The sequence below is a fragment of the Armigeres subalbatus genome, chromosome 3 (genome assembly GCF_024139115.2).
Source record: "Armigeres subalbatus isolate Guangzhou_Male chromosome 3, GZ_Asu_2, whole genome shotgun sequence".
Classification (NCBI taxonomy): domain Eukaryota; kingdom Metazoa; phylum Arthropoda; class Insecta; order Diptera; family Culicidae; genus Armigeres; species Armigeres subalbatus.
In genome coordinates this window covers 340245480-340269661 of record NC_085141.1, presented here as the reverse complement: position 1 = coordinate 340269661, position 24182 = coordinate 340245480, and the positions used below count along the sequence as shown (strand labels likewise).

At 40.1% G+C, this 24182-nt stretch overlaps 1 protein-coding gene across 3 annotated transcripts in view; it reads right to left on the bottom strand.

Annotated features, from left to right (window-relative positions):
* Positions 1-24182, bottom strand: part of LOC134225836 (protein sax-3) — a 979605-nt gene that overhangs the window by 291781 nt on the left and 663642 nt on the right. For all 3 annotated transcript variants that reach the window (XM_062706210.1, XM_062706209.1, XM_062706211.1), the window contains one exon: positions 13504-13797. In XM_062706210.1, the coding sequence (XP_062562194.1) occupies positions 13504-13797 (294 nt within the window). The remainder of the gene's footprint in view (positions 1-13503; positions 13798-24182) is intronic.

Genomic DNA, 24182 nt, shown 5'->3' with positions numbered 1-24182 from the left:
TCAAGAGGCCCGGAAGCCTCCTTTCAAGAGGCTCGGAAGCCTTTTACCAGGAGGCGCGGAATGCAACTTTGAAAAGATTCGGAAACTACTTTCAAGAGGTTCTGAAGTCCCCTTCAAGAGGCTCGGAAACCTCCCTTCAAAGGGATCGGAATTATTCTTTCAAGAAGCCTACTTTAAAGAGACTCAGAGGCTGAAAAGCCGCCTTTAAAGGGGCTCACAACCCTCCCTTCAAGAGGTTCAGAAACCTCCTTTCAAGAGCCCCGGAAGCCTACTGTTAAGATATTCGGAAGCTTGATGTATAAACTTAATTTGAATTGGAAAGTTATCCCTACTCATGGAGAGTCATATATCCCGTTAGTTTTCAGGTCCATTTTTCATGGAGTGAGTTACGCTTATTTTCATTTATAGCATTTATTTTCATTTAAAGTTCGAAGGGGTACCTCATAAGAAAAAGGTTGAGAACCGCTGCTACACATCACCTTATCTACGCGTATTAACTAAGATGGAAAGAGATTGAGAATGATACTAAGTTCCTTTAATTGCAATTTGCATAAATAATCACTGATTAAGAACTATTTAGTTTTTCCTTGAAGCGTGTAGTGATGGGGCGAAAAACTTCTTGTGTAGTGGATAAGGGTATGCGGTGTTTAGTTTAGGGCTAAGAACATACATTCTAACATACATCGCCTATGTGATTGCCAACTACTAAACCGGTGCGATGATTTATCTGCCAGATAAATTACTCATGTTCAGTATATGTTCGGCCGAAGCATTCATTTCTCGATTCTAATGCCATTTCGACGTGTTTTGTTCGTCTTTCACATCGGAGCAACCATTTACTATTGGAAAGGCAAGGCTATCCACTGGTTCTCAACGAAGAAGCAGTAATTGGATTTGTTCCAGCCCATCATCCATTTTCGTTTGATCGGACTTGATGATAGGATCTACCATTAGCGATACAGCCCATCCACCCGCTTCAACAACGTGAGAAGACGAGTGATCCAAAGAGGTCGAGCTATCAGTTACTGAACGTATATGTCACCGAAGCAGGACGACAGTGACTGCACAATTTTTAATAAATAATTCCTCTTCGACGAAACATTGTGACGGATTCCTGAGCGCACTTAATGCCATTCTGCGATAATGGGATTGATACCCACCGTTGCCATCGCCACATAGCATGAAGAAGTTGGATCACTTGTTTTCAAAGGTAATATACTTTGGTATATGGCCTGCCATGGCCAGACTAGTTGAATACTACATAAGTTCCATACACACCTCGACCATGCGAGACTACCGCACTTCAAACTGCAGTCATTCAACGGCGACATCGACGAGTGGATTAGTTTCCGTGACTTGCTTACTTCCCTAATCCACTGGCGGACTGATCTACCGGAGGAGGAAAAATTTCATTATTAAACGGGGTGTCTTCCGGGGGAACCAAAGACTCTAATCTAGGCAGGTTCAGTCTCTCTTTACTCTTCCTTCGCTTTCTAAGGAGTGGGTTTCGTAGTTGCACGTTCTAGTTGAGGGGTTCGAACACTCTAGACCAGGGGTGACATTGCGCATCTCGAATCGAATCACTCGATTCGTAAGTTTTTCGATTCGTTTCGAAAAAATTGCGGCATTATGTATTTCGTTCGACTTCATTCAGTCGCAGTACAAGATTTCGAATGGTGTTGTACTAGTTCAATCGAGTATGTTCTGTCAAACGGAATGTAAACAGAGAGAATAAGAGATAGCTGTCTCCGTGTTTAGTATGCCGCCTGCAGGAGAGACAACCTTCAGCGCATGGCGAATGTGAGTAAACAGAGAGAATAAGAGTAATTTCATCTGCGTGTAGTATGTTGCCTGTTGGATAGGCATCCTTCATGGCATGAATTGACAGTTAATTTATAAACAAGCAAATTGTGCTAGATGACTCAATATTATTTATTGAGCAGTTGCAACCGATTAAAACATTATGCCGATACGACATGTTTTGTAAATTGAGATATTGTTACGACACAAATTATAAGTTTTATGTTTATTCGAATTGCCACAGATCCAATTTTGAGCTAAATAATTTAAAGCTAAAGAAGGATTCGATAATAAATTACTTTGATGTTTCTATGTGTTTTAGTTAAATGCACTTGAGTCATCTCATGCGCGTTTTTTTTATTTAACTCATTTATTTTTACGTAGATTGTGGAAAAAACACGTTTTTACGCAGATTTTCCTCATGGATTTTTCACGCGGTTTATCGAAATCGTCAAGAAATACGTGAAAACTTGGAAAAAACGATTTTAGTTGAAGTCGTTTTTACGCGGATTTCGGGATAATTAGAAATTGCATATTGTCAGGGAACTGTAAAAGTAGGTATATTTATGACATTGTTTTCCTCAAGAAACAATAATAAAACATTTATTCTCTTCTCGTAGAGAAATAATAACAAATTATAATTAAAAACTTTCAGCAAGAAATGCCTCTCGAACAACATTCGAAAGCTAAAAAGGTGACGAGTGTTTTTCATTCGACTCGAGTCGTTTTTCAGTGTGCCATCGAGCATCCATAATGCCAAAACATCTCGTTATTCTTGTACCTCCTCGAGCATACTCGAACGATGAGTCGTTTTCGAGATCGAATCGAAACCCATAATGCCAAACATGTTTGACTCGATAGAATTACGTTCGAATCGAGATGCACAATGCCACCCCAGGTTGTCGAGCCAGCGAGTATAAGGATTTCCTGCTTATCACCAATCGTTTGGACCTGGTAACCCGTAAAGGTTGGGAGGAGTTATCACCAACAAAGGAGCAGGATACTTTGGAAGATCTGACGGAGTTTCTGCAGCGAAGGATGTATGTTCTCAAATCACTTCCAATGGCGGCGGCTGAGTCTAGGGGGAAGCAGTCCACAGCGAAGGCCAGCTACAACACGATGCAGTCATCGCCAGGAGCACTATGTATGGCATGTAAGGAGAGCCACTACCTCCATCAATGTGGCGTGTTCCAACGGATGTCGGTGGCTGACAGAGATGCGCTGCTGAAAAACCACTTGCTCTGCAGGAATTGTTTCCGAGCAGGTCATTTATCCAAGGAGTCCCAATCCAAATTCAATTACCAGAATTGTAAGGGTCGTCACCACACTTTGGTGTGTTTCAGGTCAGAAAAGAATAGTTCTGCAAAGGTTGCAGCGCACAATGGGGAAATCCGATTTCAAAGGTGGAAAAAATTGATAACTTTCTTCACGAACAACTTACAGAAGAGATCAAGAGCTTATTCGAAAGGGAATTTTGCAAAGAATTCAGTGAGTGCTGTTTCATGGACGTGGAACGCTTCTGTATGTAGTTATTGAGCTCGTTTTGCCCTAATGCCCCATATATCGCGAGTTTCCAAACTATTTGTCATTTTATCTTTAAGACATTGTTCTAAAATTGTATTTATCTCTTCACTGTGGATCCACAGAAGGGCACTAAATATATTTTGTTGGTAAAAGTTGGAAATTTAAGGGATTTTGGGGTCAAATAAGCATCAAAGTGCATTTTATATGCAATTTTCATGTATTCTGTAAAAAATAGTAATATTTACAGATAAGTGTTGATATTATTGTCTCGAAGTGTTGAACAGATATTGACAAATATTTGCCGAACAAAAATTAATGAAATAAATCGTTTCAAAAATGTTTTATTTGATTATTTATTGAATAAAGAACGATTTTTAAAAACTTTTGAATAGCACCGATGCCAAACATTTCCAAACCATACCCGATAGCACAACTAGACAAGAATAGTCATATGTTATGAGTCTTGATGTGATCATAGATAGGAGGTGATGGGAGATACTCTTTTTTCTTACCTTTTTGCCCAAATTCCCCTATGAAAAAATATAACTCAATGATTCTGAGCAAAGAAATGATGTAGTAATGTTAATTTAATTGATATTTTCCAATGATATAATGAAAGTAACAAATAATCATATAATTCATTAAAAATATTGAATTATAGGGGATTTAGGGGTCATACAGCTCATTTAATGTAACTTTTTATACAAAATAGGATAACTTTGCTCACGAGCGACTCACAGATAAGGTTAAGGGCTTATTCGAAAGCAAACTTTCCAAGAAATTCAGTAAGTGATGTTTTATAGACATGAGACACTTCTGTATGTAGTTATTAAGCTCGTTTTGCCCCAATTCCCCATACATCACAGTTTATCATGTTTTTCGTGGTTTTATCTTCCAAGTATTGTACTAAAGATGTGTTCTCCTCTTCATTATAGATCCATAGAAAAGCACTATACATGCTTTGTTGGTAAAAGTTGGAAATTTAAGGGATTTTGGGGTCAAATAAGTATTAAATTGCACTTTACGCAACTTTGCAACTTTTCATGTATTCTGTAAAAATTAATAAAAATGTTATTATCCTCCCAAAATGTTCTGCAGATATTGATGTTTGAATGTTTGCGAAACAATTACTAATGAAGTAAATCATTTCGCAAGTGTTTTGTTTTGTGATTTATAGGGTAAAACCCGATTTTTTAAATGCTTCTGAAAAGTGCCGATGCCAATCATTCCCAAACCATACCCGTTTGCACAACTATATAAGAGTAAATATATTAGTCGATGTGATAATAGATAGGAAATATTCTTTTCTCATGACGTTTCACCCAAATTCCCCTTATCTCAATGATTCTGGGTTAAGAAATAATGGTAACATTGATTCAGTCAATGATACTATAAAAATAACAAATATTCGTAGATTGCATTGAAAAAAAAATTCCAATGGTTCAGGGCTCAGAATCATTTTTTTAATACATAATTAATTAATTTTTTCACTTATTTGTCCCAAAATGCCTTAAAAATCCATCTTTAATGTAATATATGGATATTTGTTTTTTTATGGTATCAAGTTCTGTTGAAAAAAACCCTGATTAATCCACCTAGCGGTGATGGTGCCTTTCTCGTTCATTATAAAAATAGTATTTTGGCCATATCTCTTGAGCCCATAGTCCGATCTGGCCAGTTTTCAATAGGAAACAATGGTAGAGTATCCTGCGTCGAATGCAACTTATTGCGAGTAAATCGGTTAAGGATAAGTGCCTGAAAAATGAGTGACATTTTTTTACTCAATTTTTCAATAAAAAGGTGGTCTTTTGGCCATAACTTCCGAGCCCATAGTCCGATCTGACCAATTTTCAATAGGAAACAATGGTAGAGTATCCTGCGTCGAATGCAATTTGTTGCGAGTAAATCGGTTAAGGATAAGTGCCTGAAAAATAAGTGACATTTTTTTACTCAATTTTTCTATAAAAAAGTGGTATTTTGACCATAACTTCCGAGCCCATAGTCCAATCTGACCAATTTTCAATAGGAAACAATGGTAGAGTATCCTGCGTCGAATGCAACTTGTTGCGAGTAAATCGGTTAAGGATAAGTACCTGAAAAATGAGTGACATTTTTTTTTGGTCGAGTGCGCACAGACACACACACATACACACACACACACACACACACACATACACACAGACATCACCTCAATTCGTCGAGCTGAGTCGATCGGTATATAACACTATGGGTCTCCGGGCCTTCTATATAAGTTTGTTTTTGGAGCGATTATATAGCCTTTACCGTATACTTAGTATACGAGAAAGGCAAAAATATGACAATAATATCAACTATTATCTATTAATATCTGAATAATCAATAGGCTGTAGATTTCGCCATAATTGACCATATGTAGAGCAACATCAATGCTTACACGTTTTTAAATTACCGTATATTAACCCTAAATGATTATTCGACGTAATATAGTGCAAATGATTTCTTGGTTATCATTATTTTTACTGAATACATGAAAAATTCACATAGATGCAGTTTGATGATTATTTGACCCCAAAATCCCTTAAATTTCCAACTTTTTCCAACAAAATATGTATAGTGATATGTATGGATCTACAATGAAGGGGAAAACAGAATTTCAGTGTAATTTTTAAAAGATAAAAGTACCAAAATATGAAAAATTTTGGTGTATGGGACATTGGGGCAAAACCATCTCAATAACTACATACAGAAGTGTCTCATGTCTATAAAACATCACTCACTGAATTTCTTGGAAAGTTTGCTTTCGAATAAGCCCTAAACCTTATCTGTGAGTCGCTCGTGAGAAAAGTTATCCCATTTTGTATACAAAGTTACATAAAATGAGCTGTATGACCCCTAAATCCCCTATAATTCAATATTTTTAATGACTTATATGATGATTTGTTATTTTCGTTATATCATTAGAAAACATCAATTAAATTAACATTACTACATCATTTTCTTGCTCAGAATCATTGAGCTATATTATTTCATAGGGGAATTTGGGCAAAAAGGTAAGAAAAAAGAGTATCTCCCATCACCTCCTATCTATGATCACATCAAGACTCATAACATATGACTATTCTTGTCTAGTTGTGCTATCGGGTATGGTTGGAAATGTTTGGCATCGGTGCTATTCAAAAGTTTTTAAAAATCGTTTTTTACTCAATAAATAACCAAATAAAACATTTGTGAAACGATTTATTTCATTGATTTTTGTTCGGCAAACATTTGTCAACATCTGTTCAACACTTTGAGACAATAATATCAACACTTATCTGTAAATATTGCTATTTTTAAAGAATTCTTGAAAATTGCACATAAAATGCACTTTGATGCTTATTTGACCCCAAAATCCCTTAAATTTCCAACTTTTACCAACAAAATATATTTAGGGGCCATCTGTGGATCCACAGTGAAGAAATAAACACAATTTTAGAACAATATCTTAAAGATAAAAAGACAAATAGTTTGGAATCTCGCAATATATGGGGCATTAGGGCAAAACGAGCTCAATAACTACATACAGGAGCGTTCCACGTCCATGAAACAACACTCATTGAATTCTTTGCAAAATTCCTTTTCGAATAAGCTCTTGATCTCTTCTGTAAGTTGTTCGTGAAGAAAGTTATCAATTTTTTCCACCTTTGAAATCGGATCTCCCCATTGTGCAGCGGTTGCTAGGGGCAACCATCCATCAATCCCAAAGGAGTCCTCTGGAGTCAACGAAGCTTCTGGGTCAGGTTACTCTCAAGTGGTCAAGAAGCTGGCCACCGGCATTTCGGTTTCTGGTGCGGCTCACCAATATTCTTCGCAAGTTTTACTGACAACTGCGGTCGTCGTCGTGGAAGTTGATCAAGGGGGAAGGTTTCCTACTCACGCTCTCTTGGATTTGGGCTCTGAAAGTAACAATAAATCACGGAGCGTCTGAGTCAACGGATGAAGTCCCAACGAGAAAAAGTGGATATTTTGGTACGCTGAATTGGTCAAGCAGAAACCAAAGTCAAACATAAAATAAAATCGGTGGTGCGATCGCGAGTTTCTCCTTTCTCGCAAGCAATGAACTTTCCTCGTTCTTCCCAACCTAACAATGAATCTGCCAACTACTACGATGCGCACGGCAGGTTGGTCGATACCCCCAGGAATCAAAATGGCAGATCTCACTTTCTTTGAGTCCAGTAGAGTGGGCTTGATGCTCGGTATCGAATGTATTTTCGATTTCATCGAAACCGGTCAATGAATCAACCTAGACAACCAAATGCCCACGCTGAATGAATTGGTTTTCGGATGGGTAGTGTGTGGAGTGGAGGGTCATCCAATTCTCATCAGTATCTCCACATTACATGCAACGATTCCGCAACAGAGAAATTGGAATCTCTAGTTGGACGGTTCTGGTCTAGCGAAGAACTTGATTCCATGAAGGTACTCATGCAGGAGGAAAAACGATGTGAGGACCTAATCCAAAATACAGTCCAACGAATTCCTGATGGCCGGTATACGGTTACACTCCCGAAGGATGAAGGCGCTATTCAACAGTTGGGCGAATCCAAGGACATTTGGGATCCGACTTCGTCAATGTACGGAGCGTCGGCTGGCAAGGAATACCAACCTGCACAAAAGCTATCAGGACTTCATGGAGGAATACGAGTCGATGGGTCGATGATAAGGTCGAAAGGGCTGCCTTAACAAGATAACGGCGTTGCTTCTTACCCCATCATCCCGTTTTCAAGGAGGACAGCACTACTACAAAAACCAGGGTGGTGTTCCATGCCTCCTGCTCAACATCATCCTGCGCATCGCTCACTGACGTATTGCTGACTGGACCGATAATACAGGATGATCTCAAATCAATCATCATGCGATGCTGAACCAAGCAAATAATGCTCGTGTCTGATGTCGAGAGGATGTTTCGGCAGATTTGGATTCACCCGGAGGATTGGAGGACGACATCAACGTCTATGAGCTCAAGATCATTACGTACGGTACCAAACCGGCGCCGTATTTGGCAACAAGGGCTCTCAAACAGCTAACGGTGGATGAAGAAACGGCATATTCGAGAGGTGTCATGCCAGAAAACATTTTTTTAAAAGAAGGAATTGTGCCCATTACCAGATAAGGAAGGGGGAAATAATTGTAGCTATAAGGACTTCGTTTCCGAACGAGTGTTAAGGAATCATCCCACTGGACATCTTTGGAGGTATTAGCCTGGTTCCAAGACAGCCCCTGCCATTCCCAAATAACATTATTTGAGCTCCTTTTACATACATGCTTTCATAAAGTTTGGTCAGTCACATCCTTAGTTTCATTATACATACATAATTGACTGCATTGAAGTCAGTCACTCTGGGACTCTAAGGATTAATACCAGCAAGAGTGAAGGAGTGCGTCCTGTGGGCCTTCTGTTAAACTGCGTGTGCCGCTCAAATTGCAGTTCTGATGTGAGGTGGGAAACCAAACAAATCCACCCCAATTTATCGAGCGCCTGTTCACTGAGAAGGTGCGACTCCAACAGCTTATGTTCTGCCATACAGCCGCTGAATAAGAAATGCTATTCTTCAGGTGCTATATCGCAGCTTAGCAAGCCGTTCGAGAAATCAACAAGAAAAGATCGAAAACTTATTTAACAGCAACGACTTCTGAATGGCTCAAAAAACATGAATTGGAACATGGACTGTTGATGTTAGCTCAGCAGATGCCCGAAAAGACCAAACACCCGAAAAGACCATTTGCCCGAATGGATCATGTACCCGAATAGACCATTTGACCGAATGTACCAAATGCCGGAACCAATAGTTTAGTCAGATTGAGTTGTTCTTCGATTGGCATCATGCAAAGCGTGAATAATTACTTAACTCCAACTTTCGGCAGTTCACGAGCCAGAAGGCTCACTCGTCCAGGTTCATTTAGGGTCAGTCCTATTGTAGTAGGGGGTCGCGGTTAATCGACGACTAAAAAGCTTTTCCGGGATGATTTTCTTGTTCCAGACACTACATTCTTACAATAATACTTTTCTAGTTATTTCCCTTGAAGAGAAGAAAAGAAAAGAAGCTTAGAACATGCTGCGTCCACGCTCGTGGCCTCAGACGAGAGGTCAATCTGCTATGATCGCCTTAGATTAGCCATATGGTACTCAATTTGATCCTGCATCCGCCCTTGTGGCATCAGACGAGAGAATAATTTGCTATGAACGCCTCAGATTAGCCATATTGTATTTAATTTGCTACTGTGTCCGCCCATCACAACAAAAAAAAAATTGGTTGTTTAGTTGAGTTAGGATCCTGACATTATAGTCCTTATTTCGTTGCCGGGTCGGTTGCCAAAAATAACGTTCTCTTTTTCTTCTTTCTCCATTTTTCGTGGTATTTGAAAGGCTTCAGTAAGCTACCTTACCGGGGTCGCGTTACCTACATCGCGCTAGTGAGGCTGCCACCTTAGGTATAGCTGACGCGATACAGCGTTCCGTTTATCAGCCGCTGGATACCAGGCAGACGCTGTTTAAGCTGCACCTCCTGGTAGACAGACGCTCGGGACGTACCTTCTCACTCTAGCTGATGACAGAAGGACAACACCAGGCTGCACTACCAGCTGAGTACACAACCCTTAGCTGGCTGTCTTGTCATCGGTCGACCTGTGGAAGCGTGAGATAGGAACTTGTGGGAACCAGAGCTATATTCGACGCTTCTTCCTTGATGTCAACTCACCATTTTGCAAGGGGAAGGGTTATTCAGCCGAAACCCATTCGGCCGAAAGCCATTTGGCCGAATGCCACTAGTCCAACAAGCCATTACGCCGAAGCCCATCTGGCTGAAAGTAGTTTGGCCGAAATGATCATTTGGCCGAAAGGGTCGTTTGGCTGAAAGGGTCGTTTGGCCGAATGGGTCGTTTGGCAGAATGGGTCGTTTGGCCGAAAGGGTCATTTGGCCGAATGGGTCATTTGGCCGAAAGGGTCATTTAGCCGAAAGGGTCGTTTGGTCGAAAGGGTCATTTGGCCGAAAGAGTCATTTGGCCGAAAGAGTCATTTGGCCGAAAGGGGCGTTTTGGCCGAATGGGTCATTTGGACGGATAGGACATTTGGCCGAATAGGTCATTTAGCCTAATAGTTTATTGAAAAGTGAAAAATTAAGAATGAGAAGAGAGACATCTCACTACTCACTTCGCGCTTCTCTTATTTAACAGTGAGAAGTGAGAAATGAGAGTGAGAAGTGAGACGTCTCACTTCTCTTTCCTTATTTCTCACTTCTCACTGTTAAATAAGAGAAGCGCGAAGTGAGTAGTGAGACGTCTCACTACCCACTTCGCACTCCTCACTTTCACAGTGAGAAGTGAGAAGTGAGACGTCACACTTCTCTTTCCTCATTTCTCACTTCTTACTATGAAAAGTGAGTAGTCCGAAGTGGAAAGTGAAACGTCTCGCTTCTCATCACTGATTTCTCACTTTTCAATAAACTATTTGGCTGAAAGTGTCATTTGGCCGAAAGGGTCGTTTGGCCGAAAGGGTCGTTTGAACGAATGGGTTATTGGCCGAGTAGGACATTTGGCCGAATAGGTCATTTAGACTAATAGTTTATTAAAAAGTAAAAACTTAGGAATGAGAAGAGAGACATCTCACTACTCACTTCGCGCTTCTCTTATTTAACAGTGAGAAGTGAGAAATGAGGACTGTGAAAAGTGAGGATTGCGAAGTGGTTAGTGAGTCATCTCACTACTCACTCCGCGCTTCTCATTATAGACAGCGAGAAGTGAGAAATGAGGAGTTAGAAGTGAGAAGTCTCACTTATCTTTCCTCATTTCTCACTTCTGAGTTCTGACTATGAAAAGTGAGTATTCCAAAGTGGAAAGTGAGACGTCTCGCTTCTAATTACTGATTTCTCACTTTTTAATAAACTATTTGGCTTAATGACCTATTCGGGCAAATGTCCTATTCGGCTAAATGACCTATTCGGCCTATCGACCCATTCGGCCAAACGACCCCTCCGGACAAACGATCCCTTTCGGCGCAACGACCCTTTCGGCCAAATGACACTTTCGGCCAAATGACACTTTCGGCCAAATGACCCTTTCGGCCAAACGACCTTTTTGGCCAAATGACCCTTTCGGCAAAATGTCATTTTCGGCCAAATGACCCTTTCGGCCAAACGACTCATTCGGCTTAACGACACTTTCGACCAAACGACCCTTTCGGCCAAAAAACCCTTTTGGCCAAACGACTCTTTCGGCCAAACAACCCGTTCGGCAAAATGACCCTTTCGGCTAAATGACCTTTTCGGCCAAATGACCCATAGAAAGTGATACGTGTGGCGCAAACGCATAAATTATAAACTGTATCAAGTGTACAAAAAAGAATATATTGTGAGTCGTGTAAAATGCGGCAGACTTCGGTGGGCTGGTCACTTAGTGCGAATGTCGGAATAAATAATAGCCAAAATAGTATTCGGCTTTGTGGTTGTGCGGTTAGCGACGTCAACCGGCTAGACGCATTTTCTATGGAGTGTGGGTTCGATTCCCGCCCCGGTAAGGAGAAAACTTTTCGTAAAGCGAAAAGCTCTCCACTGGTCCACTGGGTGTTGAGTAAATGTCCTGTCCCTTGTCTCATGCTAGATGTTAAGTGTTCAGCATGTGCGACCTCTGGTCGAAGACGGTGATACTGTCTTTTTTTTAACACCGAACCGAATAGAGGCCGGCGACTTCGTGGAAAGCAACGAACATACTGGCTGCAAGCAGTGGAATTGGACTCGGGGACCCTAATCGTTCAGGGAAACTGGAGGAACTTCGCGCAAGACCGACGAATATGGAGCTCTACAATACGTCAGGCATACACGAAACCCCGATTCAACTAACCTTATGGTTCCTTTCACTCAAAGCCGGGACTGTTGTGCAAATAACTCAAATTTAGTTTCTTCCATGGAACAGCAGACGATGGGTTGATGTCACTCTCTTTGTTTTTAATATCATTCGTGAGAGAGAAAGATTGAGAAAACTACCTATTATTGAGTTGAAAATTTGACAATTGACATTTTTTAAGGTTCTTCGTTGTTTCTGTGTAGATCTAGGGTTGCTGTATTTTCTCGAAAAACCTGGATTCCTACCAACCATGCTGTAACATTTTGTTTTATTCTGTAGCGCCATGAGAAAAATCTCATCTCGCTTACCCTTGCGTGGGGCTCAAAGGCTAATGACACTGTTGACTGGAAACAAGTCAAGTAAATAGCAAAGAAGCTGCAACGTGGAGACACCAAAACGATTGATCCAGGGAGAGAAAGTGGATCTGGTGCATAATAATTATAAATACGGTGCACGTTACTTCGCGACGTGAGTAAGGCGTCACGTCACATAAACCAATCGAAGCTTTTTCAGTCTTGTTCATGCGGAGACAGACAACCGCCCGATGCGATGACGATAATGACGCCAATAATGAACCACCCCATTTAAGGTTGGGGGCCTGGATCGCACCGAGTTCACGTTCGTTGCCGATCAATTAGTTTTGCATGCGGATTGACTCGTCGTCGTGTGCCGCTAAATATGTATGCACCGAGCAGGTATGTAGAACGGTGTCGATTTTATGGTAATAGCAATGGTAATAGTCGTAAATTACAGGATTTCCACTGTCTCGCGTTTTGCTCTGCAAATGATGATGATGCCACATTTTTCTTATCGAAGCACATCGACCAAGTAGATATGACACGTCTTCATGTCACTATTTGTTAGCAGGTAGGTACCAGTGCCGGGGACGATCCGCTCCAGGTGACAGTAATTGGTTGTCGAGTTAAAAGGTTTTCCGGTTTAAGGAGAGTTATCGATTTAAAATGAAGTTGTCTCTGCTGAATGGGAAAGACAACTTTTTAGTTTTCCCTATGATAATAGCTGTAGAGTATGGGTGAGGTCTGATGTTGATCAACAAGTGCGCACAGCAGGATGGCGTTTCTCGCAATATGCAATATTCAGAACGATTTAAGTAAAAATCGTTTTGGGAGTGATATGAAAGCCTTCCGGTACAATATTATTGTTCGAGAATTTTTGCCTTTCTGTATAAGTGATTTGATACAACGGAATGCAAACCACCCTGGAGATTTACCTCATTCTGAAGTAATGCAGGATGATTTAAATCGATAATTCATTTGATTATTTCAGTTAATTATTAATTAAATAACATGAACCCATTCTTACCTGCAATCTGAAGCGTCGCGTTTCGACTCTGCACCTTTCCCGCTGCGTTGCTCGCCACACACCAGTACACTCCGCCGTCCTGCTCCTTCTTGCTGTGCACCGTCCTCAGGAAGAACAAAGACCCGGACGGAAGCAACACATGATTCGGGGTGAATTTGACCGGTTCGCCATCCTTGAACCACCGGATTTCCGGTTCCGGTTTGCCCTCCGCCTTGCAGTTCAGTGTGACCGGATCGTTTTTCGGTACCAACGCATCGCTGGGATGTTCCGTTATCCGGGGCGTCCGGAGTTGGGCTGCAACGAGAAGAAGAAGCGAAATGTTGTCGAACGTTAGATTCGATGTGAAAATGGCATCGGTCGGTAAGATTATGTCTGCTGCTGAATATGCAAATTAATAATCGAGGTCGGTCGGTTGCTGCCGGGTAGATTCATTTCACAACCCTGGCTCGTTCGGTGGAGATTGGCTCACTTATAGCAAGTCCATTGCAGGCAGGAAGCATCGTGCAAATGGATGCCCTGCCAATTGCAAAATCTGGATGCTGCTGAATATGACGATGGAGCCTAGGCTCAAATGATGTTCGACAGGTCTGTGGAATTGGTGATAACGTATTTAGTGCTCCCATTGCCATTGGATGTTGGGTTGGAATGGCTCTACTTGGGGCGACTAATTTCTGATGAGGTGAAACCAGATGATAATCCCCATCATCGAGCGGAAATGAGATAATACACGATGCTTACCATGCGAAGGTGGAGCATTAAAATCAGGTCAAAGCTTAATGGAATTGAAGGCAGATGCATTAGCAAAGCTTATGCAGATTTAAATTACAGTCAATCTTCCAAGTGTCGATTTAAAATATGGCACGACATTTTTACACAGTAAAAGTTGAAACGGGTCCAAGGAACATGTCAATTATTGTCCTAAAATAACCCTTTAAAAAAGTGAACCAATTTCATGCACATTTACATAATCTCCAGCAAAAAATGACGGACACCCCGTATGCTGCTCTTAATTGAAGCACTTAAGCTCGATATGGATCGGAGTAAACACACAGCAGCCGGTCTCAATTAACCTTCGCCTCATCCGGCCCCTACAGAAAACGACGACAACAATCGTCCTCAGCCAACGAACGGATACGCTCGCAAAACATGCCGCACTAACCAAATCCGACATTTCCCGTCAATCCACCAACCGCTGTTGCTGCCGCTGTGAACGGTAAGCACTCCCAAATGCATTGTTGGTTAAACACCAATCACTCGCACCTTTTTCTCCGGGCGCAGCCGCATGCTTCATGGCTCGTAAGCAAGTGATCGAGTAATTTCAGATTAACCGACATCGCACAAAAGGCATCGAATTTGGTCATACCACATACCACTTTCCCCCGATTAATTACGGCGGCAGATATTGGCGCCTGCTACCGGGGCTGCGCTTTCGTTCGGTGATCGAATAACAACGAACCCATCGGTCACAGTCCGATGGCAGCTCTGTCCTTGCCTCCTGCCCGGACGGAGCTCCCGTCGCGACGCGATCGCAGCTGACTGCGAAAAGTGGCAGCAACAGATCACAACATGCCGCACCACGCTCGGTACGTCTGTCCAGTCGACGACGACGACGATGAGAAAAATTTCCCAGTGCGTGAACGGTTGTGATAACGAAACGGCACACTTACCGGTTTATTTAGACGATCGTAGAATGTTTACAGTTGGATGTATGAAATTTGACATTCCCATGTATCGTTTACCTTTCGCCAACGTAAAATTAGGTTTGAATATTAATTAATTGAGCGTGAGTGCTGAATTTTCTTACCACTTTGTGCGACATAAAACCCCTACCAGAAACAACAATTTTAGAATTTTTTTTTCGAACCCTCTCAAATTAAAAAAAAATGTTCAGAAAACCCCCCCAGAATTGGCTACGCCACTGCCACTGACAAAAATCCAAATCTTGCTCATCGCAGTGCTGTGCTACCGGGCCGTTTCGATTCCACGACCAAACAGCCATAAAACAACCGCGAAAACATGGAACCCCCACTGAAGTAGGACTTCTACTACTAGCACTACTGGCACTGGCGGAGTCTGCGACTGCGACTGGAAGAAACATTGCGCGCCAGACAGGCACGCACGCCGTCACCGACTTGCCCGGTTTGAGGTTAACTTTGTTTGAATAACCGCACACCGTGTGGCACTTACCGCGACCAGTGCGTGCTGTTTTATGACGAAATCGAACATATGGCGCGAAGATATCGGTGCAATGTTGTGCGGTGTAATGGCAGGGGAAACGAACTCCAGGGGTACAGTTTGGCGATCTCAAAAGGGAAATTGAGGGTAATTTTGGGAGTGCTGTTGCTAAACAACTAGCCCCCAAGGCGAAAAGTGTTATATCGGTAGGACACACCATGCGGCCATCAGCTACCTGATTTAAGCTCCCGGGTCAGAGATCATATGTGCCTGGGAGGCTTTGGACGTTCGGATTAGGTATTGAGTATAAGAGGCTAACTTTACAACTCTATCATGAGACGAAGGCGAACCCCTGTGGAGTTCGGAGTCGTGTTTTGAAACCGATGGTTGTGTGGAATTCATCGTGCGCGGCCAGATCGATCGGATAAGCATTTATGGGTCGTTTTTGACAGTTGTTTAGGGCGGAGTGTTGGATAAGCACTGTGAAGCAGCTGATGGATGATATTCGGGCAGATCGGAGTTCGGGCTGCATAGATGCCGAAAAAGATTAGGCTTTTGCGGGATTTAATTGAGTGTGACAACTAAATCGACGTCTGTTTTAAAATCTGTTATTCTCGCTCAACCAGCGTTTGTCAGATTTTCTTACAATTTTATGTTTTGAGATTTCACCTATGCACAGTTCTTTGTAGGTTTTTGTAGGTTCATGTACAGAATTGTACAGAAAAAAAATCTAGCATCCGCTGGTTAGGTATCTCATTTAACATACACACACTCACCATACAACATTTTTGAGCTTAGCTTAGACCGACTGCACATATTAATGGTTGCTGCTCCGTGATTGATCAGAGCTGGTGCAAATTCCACTTCGATCAAAGTGAAAAGAGGAAAATATATCCATAGCATAGCAAAGTAGGGTATCTGTTCCTATATCAATAACAATAAGGCACAGTGCACATAAAGTACATTGATTTCTCACCCAATTATCAAGTACCGTGAGAATAATTATGCTCAATTCACATAATTTTTAATTGAGAACAATTTGGTGACTTCAAAAATGAAATGAACATCACATTTATGAAGTATTTAACTGAAAAACATCATCACCACCATGCACCCATTTCAATAACATTCTAAAATAGTTAATCCTATGCCTGTACCTATTTCAATAATACTACTTCCAACATAAACTACGCACACTATTACTCATGTGTATACGTAACGATATGATTGCAGTGATGCCGAATTCTCCAATGTTTTTTATTTATGTGGGAACAACTGAAATGTTATTAGAAATATAAATACAATATTTCAGTTTGTGTTGCAATTTTCTATCTTATCAGTTCATTTTTATGTTTTTCGATATACCTTATTTTGCAAATATGTCAGATGAGTTTCACATTAAAAGTTCATTCAAGCCTTTTTGAAATAAAAATCTTAGTCGGCAACCCTTGAGGATACAAGCAAGATGTAAACAGTTTGGAATACGGACAAGGATGATTGAGACATAGTTCGAAATAAACCTATATCAAACTATAGGAAATCGCGTTCTTTTTTCAAATATAATTATAATAATAGTGAAAATGTGATGTGCTTTATGTCTTGTGAAGTGAATTTCATGTGTAAACATGTGTTTTAGCTTGAAATTGAGTGGAAAACAACGTTGTGAAAACAGGTGTATCTGCTAGTAGCAATCGAGCAGTGCATCAAACCAACAGATCAGAGGTAGGAAAATGTGTTTTATAGTTTTGTTTCTAATAATTTGAGTCTTGTGAACTGAAATATAGCTTAAACTGAATTTTAAATAATATTATAAACATTGAAGAATGTTGTCCATTCGTTATTGTGTACGTTCGATGTGAGATATTGTATTTAAATCGATTTTCAATTGGGTTTATTGACGATTGTGATTAATATACGGGCTGTTATTAATATGGAAGCATTTACCCTATAAGCCCTTGCGCAAATCGTAGATCCACCAGAATCTATAACTTGGTGGACACGGTTTTCTCTACACACCTGGCCACGTCATCATAAGTGTTTTTATTTTATAATTGGGGCCCTCCTTAGCCGTGCGGTAAGACGCGCGGCTTCAAAGCAAGACCATGCTGAGGGTGGCTGGGTTCGATTCCCGGTGCCGGTCTAGGCAATTTTCGGATTGGAAATTGTCTCGACTTCCCTGGGCATAAAAGTATCATCGTGTTAGCCTCATGATATACGAATGCAAAAATGGGAACTTGGCTTAGAAACCTCGCAGGTAATAACTGTGGAAGTGCTTAATGAACACTAAGCTGCGAGGCGGCTCTGTCCTCAGTGTGGGGATGTAATGCCAATAAGAAGAAGAAGAAGAAGAAGAATTGGGTTTGTAAGAGTATTGAGATTATGACATATTTTGAATCTATTATATAAACTCTGCCTAATTCCAAAATTTCATGAATTTTGGCGCACGGAAACTATTATAAATAAATTTTGAAGGACATAATTGTTTCGTAATTTGATTTTGCTATGGGCCGAGCTGTCAACCTGTCAGCTAACTGGAAGTGAGATGAAGCAACTAATCCACTAGGAATTGAATAAAAATGGTTTCTATAATCATAGAAGGTGTTGAAATTTGAATTACTTTTATACAAAGAAGTATTTTGACACCTTTTGTTTAATATTACAATCACTTGCCTTCAAACGCCGTTTTCGACTCATAGTACCTAATCCTACAAAAACAAATATCCTATTTAAATAGACTTGTGTTCCGATTGAAATTTTACCAGCGGCAGCGTGATAGATCATTTTCAGCCAGCTTTGGCAGCGCGGTGGCGTGGGTCGGCGTGAACTAGTTTCGGGTGCCAAAATTTCTCCGGAATTTCTTGAGAAGTTCCTCAACGAACTCCCTAGGAAGTTCCTCCACAAGTTCATCAAGGAATCTTAATCTGGACATTCCTCGAAGAATTCCTCCAGATGTTCCAGGAATTCCTTCGAAAGTTTTCCCAGGAATTTCTTCGGAAGTTCCTTCAAGAATTCCTTTGAAATATTTTCCAGGAATTCCTTCGAAAGTTCCCTCAGTTCCTTCTCACAAGAATTCCTCCGAAATTTTTGCAAGGAATTCTTCCGAGAGTTTCACCAGAAATTAGTTGAGATGCTCCTCCAGGTATTCCTCGGATAGTTTCTCCAAGTATTCTTCCCAGAATTCATACAAAAATTGAATAAAAAAAATTCAGGATTTTTTTTTAAATTGCTTCTTAAGTTTCTTCAGGAATTCCTTCCGCAGTTCCTCAGGGAGTCATTCCGGGAGTCCTTCGGATAGGTCAAATAGTTTCGAGCAGACAGTTTTTACAAAACAAAGTAATTGATTCGCCATACAAACAACATGGTGGGCAACCATGCATCTCCATGTTCGTGTGATACTTACTTACTTGATACTTGATGGGCTACAGCTCTTCGATGAACCTACGCCGAATGGAGTATCCTTCTCCACTGGACTCGGTCCTGGGCCAATCGCTTCCAGTCGCCCTGAACATTGAGCGAACATTTTACACTATTTCGAGAAAACAACAAAAAGCTGCTTTTGAACAAATTTGCACCGATTCTTTCGATTTCTTCGATACAGATCAATAGTTTTTGGCAAAACTCTACCTTTCAGTGCAAAAAATGTAAGCAGTACTCCACAATTGCTCTTCAAAGTACGTGGACATATGTGGTTTCTCAAACAAACGAAAAAAATTTCATACATTCCTTAACAAAAAAAAAATTTTCGTGTTTTTTGCCAGAATACGTATTTTTGGACAAGGATTCAGAATATATAAAAATCTCATTTTGGCCAAAAATGTTACATATGCAGTTTCTCAAACAAACGGTGCAATTATGTACCGGTGTTTGTTATCAATGACTCAAAAAATGTATCTCTCAAAAAATGTATTTTCAAAACGGATTGCTCAATATTTCTATTTTTTTCAAAACAATGTGTAAAATTGAAAGAATAAATTTCTTGACTTGATTCGATTTCGAAAAATGCTAAAAGAAATTCATCGATATTTTAGATCACCCTTCTAGTAACGGAACAAAAAATACAAGTCTAATAATTTTTGGAAGGGGACGATTCTACCAAATATTGCAGAATTCGGAGATATTGTAAATTCGTTTCGTTTTGAATTTCTGTAATATGTGTGAACTGATCTGTTCTGTGAACATATCTGTAGGTAATATGTTCAATGCATATTAATACCAAATTTGGATAAATTATAGACAAAAAGCTCCACATGTCTCAACTTTTTTTTCTTACCGATATCAAAGATTTATGTTTGAACTATGTTCAGACAAAATTTCAGCTGCCGCCATCTGCCCATTCCTAAGTTATTCATATTTTTATAAACATTTTTTTCACTTAATTTCAAGAAATCCACTAATAAAGCTTTTAAAAACCTTGGTAACACCTCACGATCAGCGTTATTATCATTCTCCTTTGAAAGCATACCCCAAAATACATTTACCAATGGTTTAACGCGAAAAAATAAGAAGAAGCCATTGTATCGCTGTTTTCAAGGCAATAACGTACAGCGCCATCTACAAAAGTTTTAGAGCATAGGTGTCTATGGAGCATAAGTCAAGAATGTCAAAACAAACCACTTTGTAGAAGAAAGTTTTGCGTATCTCAAAAGATAACACTTATCCAGGTATGTTTTAGCATATCTAGATAAGAATAAAACTCAAAATGAAGCTTAGAATTACCCGCAATAGTGTGCTGAAGACACCAAAATTCTAGAACGTGTTCAGAGGGTGCGAGAGGTTTTGTCCAACGAATACAGCGGTCCATCACAGTGTGCTCCGTAAGTCGATACCTCCCTTACTCGATACTCTCTTAGTCCTCGCTAACTCGATGTTGTCAGAAACGGTTTGTCGAATAGTTGAAAAAAACTTAGATTGTAAGTAATGAGAAGTGAGAAGTTGTAGTAAAAAATGTGAAGTGAGAACTTAGAAGTAGGAAGTGGAAAGTGATCAATAAAAAGTGAAGAGTGAGAAGAGAAAAGTGAGAAGTAGAAAGTTTGTAGTGAAAAGTAAGAGATGAGACATTTTTAACGAGAAGTAAAAGTGAGAAGAAGAAGAAAAAAGTGAGAAGTGAGAATTGAAAAGTCAGAAGTGAGAAGTGCTAAGGGGGCTTGCTTCTTCCTTATTCTCACTTCCTTCTACTTTCCATCTTCTTCTTTTTCCTTCATCCTCTCCCTTATTTCTTCTTCTTTATTCACTCTTTCTTCCTTCTTCCTTATTTTTGCCTTTCTCGTATACTAAGTATACGGAAAGGCTATAGAACTGCTCCAAACCCGAACTTTTTATAGAAGGCTCGGAGACCCATAGTGTTATATACCAATCGACTCGACGAATTGAGGTGATGTCTGTATGTGTGTGTATGTGTACAAAAATGTGAGACACGTTATTGGGCATTTAGCATCATCCGATTTGCTCGCAACAAGTTGCATTCGACGTGGAATACAGTCCCATTAGATCGCTCGAACTTTGCGTTTCGGAGTTATGACCAAAAAACTGTTTTAACGTGCAAAAAAAGCAAAATGCCAAGCTCTGGATTCGAACTCGTGACCTCTGGAACGGGAAGCGGTTACTACACCACTGTACCATCGATACACATAACATGTGAGAAGATACGTTCAAATATGAATCATCGAATTGGGCACATATTCATTGCCTCTATAAGCAACAGAACTCATCCTGCTAGGGTATTGTTTCCTATACTGGAAGTATTAATGGAATGAGAAAAGAAAATATTAATTTTTCTCGTTGGTTATTAAAATATACAGTTTCAATACATTAACTTAGAACAAGATGCCGTGGTGAGTATAAGCCGTTTTGCAGCGCAGTATCATTACTTCACACTTTACCGGTCGCTACTAAACGCGCTGCTAAAATAGTAGCGCAGCTGACAGGTGATCAAATTTGGTAGCGCGATAACAGCGCTACTATTTGATGAACTATTAAACGTCACCGGTATGGAACGCAGCCACCAAAATGATAACCGAAAATAGCGACTGGTGCGAAAAAGAGTGACTAAACTAAAATGACAGAGCAGCGAGGGTGATCAAAACACTCGCACCCAGTAATGATGCTCTAATAGATAAACTATTGAAACCGCTTGGATCGCTGTTCATTTATTGGAGATAAAAGTAGATTCACTATGATGCGAGGAAATCAATGCAAAATTGTATTGGTATAATAACATAATTACATCCAAACTTAAATAAACATATGTGTATAATAATGTGAAATATCAATAAGAACCCCTCAGGTTACGGGTGCCCTATGGAAATTACTAACAGTAAACTTTTTTCGATAGGATATCCGTTCAGTAATTAAAAATCCTCTTCTCTGCTAAACTTTAGACATAACTTTTCTCATGTCTTTTTGCTATCAAGCGCTAAGAAAAGCACAAATACCCTATATAACAGCCTGTAAATAATCCTCATGTAGCAATTTCAAAAAGCATCGTGCTTTGTTCAACACGTTCAACGCTCTCCCGTACGAATGCGCCTAAAAGAAGGAATAAGGCATTTTATGAGACAGATCGAAACAGCTGTTTTTCTCGTGTTTATCTACTTTGACAATTAGTGGGAGCCCGTTTGTTTGGTTATTTCGCGCTGAACATTCCAATGAGTCGGATCATCAATTCTACCTATTTTACTTTACGGTTTCTAGAGCTAAGAACAAAGCTTTTCATACGATTTCCAATACGTGTTGCTAGATTATTCATACCATTGCATTCTAGGCATAAAATGCTGAAGAAAACATGGATTATAAGTGAAACGTTAAAAAAATATTTTGTGTTTGGACCTAACCGAAAGTTCACGCAGAATCATACCAAAACAAAACATAAAATGTAAATAATCGGGCCACCGCGAAACGTCTCATAAAATACCTTATGGCAATGTGCCTCGCGCAGTGGTGGTCCCCCATACAAATGCTCGACTAAACCTACGATTGCGCTTGAAATTTAGCAACAGTAATTTTGTAACGCTGAATTCATTTTGAAATTTAAATAGTTATCCGACATATGCTATGCTATCCAAAGACTTACGGAAGCCCATGACTTAAGATCTGCAGCCACAGTAGCGTCTCAATTCTAACCTTGAAACAGTAAATTTTCCGCTTTGGTGCAGCAAGGCGCAATTCGCCAAACTAACCACTGTTAAGTAGACAAAATATATATTTCAATGCATGATATCAGTTCTTTCCGAATCTTTCCCGATAAAAAATTTAGTCAAATTTAATTTTTCCATGCATATATGTTTAGGAGATACTTTACAGCATCAACTTGAACCAGGTCACCAAAAAATAAATTTACCAACTACAATTAACAAATTGAGGAATTATCCTTGACTAAATGTACAAAATTAAAATAATATCAGCTTCAAGAAAGAACGATTTGTTTTAGGTTTTGTCTGGGTTTCCGCCACTGTGGATCGGTCGGCTTAACAATCGTAGCATCAGCGGCAAGCCGTGCTTCTGTTCTATTTTTACGCATATGCATGCATCATTCTTTGTGGCGTTCAATCAGCATATGGGAGCGCAGCTGGTGTGCGGGAAGACGCGGGACGCATGCGCATTCGCTTCAGTCTCTTGCCGTCGGATGAATATTGCCGAAGGAAGCATCACCAACACACATCGCATTGCGTGCGGCAATGTTCTATTTTTAGCTCAGCTGGGTTGAATGCTGATCCGAGCAAATGAGATTTGGGGAAATTGGTTCATGAGTATTACGGAAAAAGAGAAACATTTTGATAGCTCCTCGTTAATAACGCGCAGAGGGAAATCCCCGGTCCTAATTCATTGGATATAGCGTCTGCTGCTCCATAAACTCGCAAGCTTCTGATGTTATTGAATAATTATGTCTTTTCTATTCATTAAGGCATCTTTTCTTTGTGCATTGTGAAGCAATCGAATATAATTTTCCACTTATGTTTACTCTCTATTGAAACTCGGTGGGCAAGTATGATTACTACCAAGGTAAATCAAAAGCTATTTTGTTTCTGCTAACAATCATTGAAGAAAACTGTTGAGTACATATCGATTCTCAATTTATGCATTTATGTTTCATTTCCTACCTCCTTCTTCATCTAAAGTTCAGACCTGAATTCTTTCAAATACCCCAAATAATCAGATGGATTCAATTATAGAAATGTCATGAATATAAATATAAACAATACACAGCATTAGGTTCCATAGATTATTAGCATGGAAAATATTAAATACAAAATTTTTTATTGGAGGCGCTTTGAATTTTCTAGTATTCAAAATTTTTCTTGCAATGCGTAATATTATACCACACTCCTAGAAAATATGATATATTTTGAAAAAAAAAGATGGCTAGCACGAGGATCGAACATAAACACTCCGATTGGGAGCCTATCACGTTACCACTGAGCTATCTTCGTTTTCTGGGAGAAGAGTGTTCGAAGAACAAGAGGTTACGCGATATGCAATAAATAACTATTTCACTGCATCAAGACATC